General features: G+C 40.2%; 1 protein-coding gene across 1 annotated transcript in view; it reads right to left on the reverse strand.

Annotated features, from left to right (window-relative positions):
- AGGF1 (angiogenic factor with G-patch and FHA domains 1) overlaps positions 1 to 5,948 on the reverse strand; it is a 44,994-nt gene extending 39,046 nt beyond the window's left edge. Inside the window, exons 1-4 of the mRNA XM_057740829.1 lie at positions 5,397 to 5,948; positions 2,802 to 2,904; positions 1,586 to 1,788; positions 467 to 631 (exon numbers count right to left, since the gene is read on the reverse strand). Coding sequence (XP_057596812.1) covers positions 467 to 631; positions 1,586 to 1,788; positions 2,802 to 2,904; positions 5,397 to 5,606 — 681 coding nt within the window. The 5' untranslated portion in view covers positions 5,607 to 5,948. The remainder of the gene's footprint in view (positions 1 to 466; positions 632 to 1,585; positions 1,789 to 2,801; positions 2,905 to 5,396) is intronic.
- Positions 5,949 to 6,523: the final 575 nt, after the last annotated feature.

Consider the following 6,523-nt stretch of genomic DNA (forward strand, 5'->3'; position numbering starts at 1 on the left):
CTGGTGGTGCAGTGGTTAAGAATCCACCTGCCAATGCAGGGGACATGGGTTTGACCCCTGGTCCGGGAAGATCTCACATGCTGCAGAGCAACTAAGCCCGTGAGCCACAACTACTGAGCCCACGTGCAACAACTAATGAAGCCCGTGTACCTAGAGACTGTGCTCCGCAACAAGAGAAGCCACAACAATGAGAAGCCCGAGTGCAGCAATGAAGACCCAACACAGCCAATTAATTAGTTATTAGAGCTCTCTAAACTATTAACCCATAATAATACAATTAACTTATTTAATTAAACACAGAAGTACAGTATCATAAGCTAGTTTTTTTACTGCTGTCAAATAGCTTTGAATCAGACAATTTTTACATGCAGCTCCCTGCTTTTCTTAATAAGCCTAGGGTTTAATATTTGGTATTCAAACAGCTAAGAACACAACCATACAGTATTAAAAGGTCTGAGATACTTACAGAATCATAATAGAATCCAGTGCTGTGATCAAAATACAATCCAGTATTCTCATCATAACTAAATCCAGTCTGTGATACAGCAGCTTCTGCTGCAGCTCTCAAGCTTTCAGCTAGTGATGAACCTTCTAAGGACGTATCTTCCGTGGCTAACGCAGATGCTGGCTCCTAGGTACAACACAATCACGTCAAATAGGACAAAACGTCCTTATGTCAATTTAAAAGTTGGCAGAACTTAAACAATAAACAGACCTAAAAGCTATTTTGAATAAGACCTCAACTTCTGCAATGGAAAGGGATGACTATCAATTACAATTTGATCCACTTTAAAAAATACGAACTAGTGCATCAGTTAATTCAATTCTGACCCAGTTTTGAAGACACTACAAGTGAATGAGTGACCATTATTCAAAAATAAATGCTTGGGACTTTCCTGGTGGTCTAGTGGTTAAGACTTGCACTTCCCCTGCAGGGGGCATGGGTTCAACCCCTGGTCAGGGAACTAAGATTCCACACACAGCATGGCGCAGCCAAATAAATAAATACCTAACACCATAGGGAAGCAATCCACAAAATACAGACTGAAGTATTCTTTAAAACAAATGATCTGGATTCTTTAATAATTACAGGCTCAAGGGGAAAAATGTTTAGAAAAGAGATACAGAAGAAAGCTATAAATTATATACCACACATCAAGCAGTTACCCTGTATGAACCTTACTGGGATCCTGATTCAAACAAACTGTAGAAACAAATTTATAAAACATTCTGGGAAATTTGAACAGTGGCAAGATATCTGACATAAAGGAAGCATTTTAAAAAACTTGATGTGAACATGGTATTGTGATCGTTCAAAATTCCTTGGCTGAGTCAAAACATATTGACAAATTTTTAGTTTAGGTACATTATACATTTGGGGGACGCAACACAATAGGAAAACAATTACACATACAAACAAATTCTAATTTTTGTCACTCAAAAACTCTATTATTCATTGCATAATTACACAGAATGCTTACAAACCTTGTATATGTTGTGATAAACCGAATAAGTCTATTTTTCTACATAATAATGAAGAACAAGTTCTTGAGTATCAACAGTTTCAAGTGAAGCATTTTATTACCTGTGAATTTGAGGCAAAATGGTCCTCTTGTCCACAATTAGCACTTTCTGTTACATCAGTACCAGCATAAGCATCATTTTCTATGGGTGTCTGGTATTTAGAATTAAAAGTAGAAGCTTCGATATCCTGATCTTCCTGAACTGAGGGTTCAGATGCTTTATCTGGAAGATTACTATCATTGTAGTATGTCTGATAATAATAATCTATTGCAAAAACAAATTAAGTGATATCATATTAGAAGAGTGTAAACAAAAAAGGACAATTCCAAAACATTGGCACTGAACACAAAAGGACACACTGCAAACAAATCATATTTTTACAATTATACACATCTCAACAGATTAAAATTAATGGTACAAGTAAATGTGAAGAGGTATATATCTTTGATTCTAATGTCACCTTCAGTACCCTAGCTGTCAAGCTAAAAAGAAAAAAAAAAGGTAAGCAGACTTGGATATTCCATAGCAAAAGTAAAAAAAGAAAACAGGTAGATAGGTTGTGTTCTGTCAAAAAAAATTAGCAACTCTTTTAACGTCTAACCACATACCTTAGAACTGCTGAATATCAAATGACAAGGGAACAAAGACAACATGTCAAGGGCTGATTTTTCTGTCAAATTTCGCTCATGGTACTGACTTTTTAAAAAACATAATATCATACAGATATGTAATGTTAATATTATTGCTGTGTTTACCAACTTAGCTAAGTTGTGTACTGAATACAAGGCAAAATTCAATGGGAAAGATCATTTCTTGTGACCCCTATTTATTAAAACTCGGTTGCTCAGTTATATTGCCTCACAACATAATGCCGCTGATGAGGCCAAGGTTGTAGGCTCATGTCATTCCCAGGAGGGCCTGACAGACTGACACTGAATTGATGCTAAGTGGAATGCATCAACAAGAAAACACATGCCCCTGGTCACAAGCAAGGCCAGATGACAGTACATGGTTTACAGCATAGCAAAAATTACTCATGAGTGTGCCACTGAAAACATATTAGCAATATTATGTATTTGTAGGAAATAACAATACATTTCTACTTTCCCACCAGAAGAGCAAATAGATATCTGAAATTACCAAATCCTATGGAGAAGTCAACTTTGTAACAGATCTCCTATTTATCTAGATGCATATGTTTTAAATTTAAAGAAAACTCCACATTAGCAAGATTTGAATGTAACAGCATTAAGACATCTTCACTAAAAGCTGAATACCTGAGATTGACCAAGGAGGGTGGTTCTCTGTTTGTACCTCTACATCAGACTTTTTATTATCTTCGTTTCTCCCACAATGGAGTATTTTACTGAGCTCTTCTACCTGAAAGAAAACAAGGCTTTAAGGAAAATAAACCATACAGCAACCTAATAATATACACACTATTCTGAAATTACAAAAATTATTTTTCCTGGTAACACTTTGGAGAAGCACCAATATCTAGTTTCCTTTTCACAAAAACTGAAAATACTATGATTGACTTTCACCATTTGTATCTGCAGAGATGTTTTTATTCTTATACTCTCTTGCTAAACCTCAAACTATGCCCCCCAAAAATCAGACTGACTAAATTAATGACTTTGTGAATAAAGGATCCTTTATTTCTAACAAATAAGAATGTTTTTACACTAATATTTTAATCAGTCAGCAGTTCTCCCTAAATCGTTGAATTAAATCATCTAGTATTATTCAGTGTTTTCCACCTGGAATTAACTATTCATTTAAATAATGCCACTCACATACTTTAACATACTTTTTTCTTTTTTTCATACTTTTTTTCTTGAAATAGCAATCTTATAATTAAATAACTGGAGCAGAAAGAAACAGGCGTAACTGCCTCAAAGGGGCATCTGGCCTCCCTGTGCCTCCCTGAATGTCAAGGCCAGAGCAACAGAGTGTGAAAAATACCCATAAGCAGATGAAGAGCAGCCTCATCAATACATCTCAGTCAGAGATTATATCCATTATAAGCATGAAACTAAAAAACAAGCTTCTAAGTATTTCTTTAATGATACATAAAGCTAAAAAGGAAAGGTGGCAAGACTGATTATACAGAGATTATCTACGTACTTCGTAAATTATCAGATCTGCTACTACCACTAGGGCTGGAACTAGAGTGAAGCAAGCAAGGCATCTAAGGCACAAAATTTAAGGAGGCACTCACTCATAGCTTCTTGCAAGTATAGGAAGGTACTAGAGAATGAGTGCCCCCTTGAATTTTTAGCCCTAGCCTACTGATTTCCTTGCCCTAATCCTGGCTCTGGCTAGTATCAGTATTGCTGTGAAAGAGGTCATTTTAGTATCTGCTACATGCTAGGCACTGCACTTGGTACTTTGGATAACACCTCATTCATTCTTACAACCACTTTACAAATTAGCTGTCCTAATCCCCATTTTACATATGAGAAATCTAAAAATATAATAAAACTAATTTGTACAAGGTTTCTTTGACTCCAAAGCCTGTACATATTGTATTTTCCTGCTAGTTCACCCTCAGTTCTCAAGCCAAATTTTTATTGCTCCAGATAAAACACTATCTAGTAATTAGACATGACAGTTAATAAACTCCACCCACCACCAGGAGAGGCTGACTAGAAAGATAGTAAAGAGAATTACTGTCACTAGCAGAGTTGTGACTTCCTATGCATTTCATTTCTTCGTATTAGACTACTATCAAATTAACACTAATAACCAAAATGCTGGCTCTTCAAAGATTAGCAAAAAAAGTTTTCTTCTAGGATCTCTATAGCAAGCAGTACATTTACAATTCAGAATTGTAGAAGGGTTTTTTTTACAGCGATCATATTTTGCTCCTCTTTCCCCACAGTTTAACTATATTTGTAATCTCCTAGCAGTTGCCGTTCATTGTAGATGTCCAAGAGATAACTGCTGAGTAACCAAACACAAATTTTCTATAATGTCATAATGTTAACAACTCTATACAATGGGCACAGAAAGTCACTGCAACTCAGCAGTTTTCTTAGATTATTTGATAACAAAGTATAACAGTTTGGCGATACTTTAATGTTCAGCTACATATGTGGTTTTAGGAAATGTATCAACATATGAGAAAGGACTAGACAAAATCATAATTACGTGTAAATAACTTGTTGGGAAACAGTGCAACTGCCTGAAAAATCAAGCTGGAAAAATTATGTTGTTTAAAAGGTTTTTTTTCCATGTGAGTTTAAATATTCGTCCTTACTGCATTTTATGAAAACGAAGTTAGCTGCTCAGTGTCTCTAACAAAGATAGTTCTACCTTTCCGACTTTCAGGAGATAACTCAAGATAAATGCCCAGCGCAACCACTCACATACGTAGCGTCCAACAATTTGCAAAACTGTAAAACAGTTTCTTGATGCTTAATTTGATTTAACCTTCACCTGTTAGGTCCTAGCGTTCTCATTTTATGGGCAACTGAGGCTCAGTATCAGTTCACACATCTAGAGAATGATAAATGGGATTCAGATTGAAATCCGGCACTTTAACAATCTCAAAAGTGATCTAGAATAAAATATTATAAATGTGTCTACTGCCAATAAGACTTTACAAGTGAGAATGAAAACGCAAGTACTTAAGTTCACTCCACGCCGGCCGCAACTGCAGCTCACGCACTTAATCTAAATCGAGTACCTAAACTCTTACGTTTGTTCCAAACATACTTGGAATCATAATCGAACTGAATTTTTAACTCTTCCAGGTACTCGATAAAGCAGTCCTGGACCCTGCCAGAGAGCCCTTCCGAGGCTACCAGAGACTTCGAAGGCCTAGCCTTGGGCTGGACGGGGCGTGGGGCTGGAGGCGGACTGCGCACCTGGGTGCGGAGCTCCTGGTTGTTGCTCTCGGCGCTCTGGTACAGCCGCTCCGTGTGATGCAGCAGCTTCTCGATCTCCCTCACTTGCCGCTTGCAGCTCCGCAGCTCGCGTTCTAACTTCTCCACCTTCCGCCTCAGCTGGGCCAGCTCAGGCTCGGGGGAGGGAGGCGGCGACGGCGACAACGAAGGCGACGGCGCCTCGGAGGCCATGGGGTCTGGCGCGAGGAGTTCCTGGGCGCGGAGGGACAGCGCTCAGGCTGAGGCGGACGCCGGCGGGCCCAGGGGCCACGGGAGCGCGCGAGCAGCGAAAGGCGGCCTCATCCCCGCCCGGCCGCGGCGGCCCCTGGCCATGACGCCCTAAAGCTCGTTACCTGTAGCCGAGACGCACTGCGGGCAACGAGCAAGGGGACGGAGAATGGGCACGGCCCCGTCCGCCCGACTCTGAAACAGTAAAACTTTATTGGTAACCACCTGCCCCAGCGACCGAGGGAGCCACCGAAACGTCGGAGAAATGGGCGGGACAGGGAAGAAGGGACCAGAAGCGATCGGGCGTTTCTGGTCTGAACCGGAAACGATGGCGCTGACGGTGGGCGGGGCCTAGACGGAAAAGGAAGCGACGGAAGGTGGGAAGGGCCGCGCGACGCCCATGCGCACTTCCTGCCGCGGGGGTGGGCGGGATGGGGCGGGACGTGAGGGCGTGGAGAGCAGGTGGGAGCGCAGCTATAGTATCCCGGGAGAGAGAAACCGGAGATCGCGCGTCCTCTGGTCGCAGGCTTTTACCCTTTTACACTTTCAAAACGTTTTCAAACTTTTTGCACAGGGTACACTTCCTAGCTTCTAGTTCACAACACAGTATCAACATTAGCCCATGGATGGCTCTTCTCTTTTTCTGCTTTTTGTTTTCTTTGTTGTTTTGAGTTTTGTCTTTCTTCTAATGTTTCCCTATATATCCCCGTTCCCCAGTCCCATTACCTCCTTCCTGCCAATATGGGCACCCACTCTCATATGTCTGATCTATGTCCTTAAATATAAATCCATCTTTATCCCTATGTTTCCTGTGTATTTCTTTTACGTAAGTAGTATTTGGGTTTAAATCTTACGCTGTTTCTTATTGCTCACACTAAAAA

This window comes from Hippopotamus amphibius, chromosome 1 (genome assembly GCF_030028045.1).
Source record: "Hippopotamus amphibius kiboko isolate mHipAmp2 chromosome 1, mHipAmp2.hap2, whole genome shotgun sequence".
In the NCBI taxonomy this organism is placed as follows: domain Eukaryota; kingdom Metazoa; phylum Chordata; class Mammalia; order Artiodactyla; family Hippopotamidae; genus Hippopotamus; species Hippopotamus amphibius.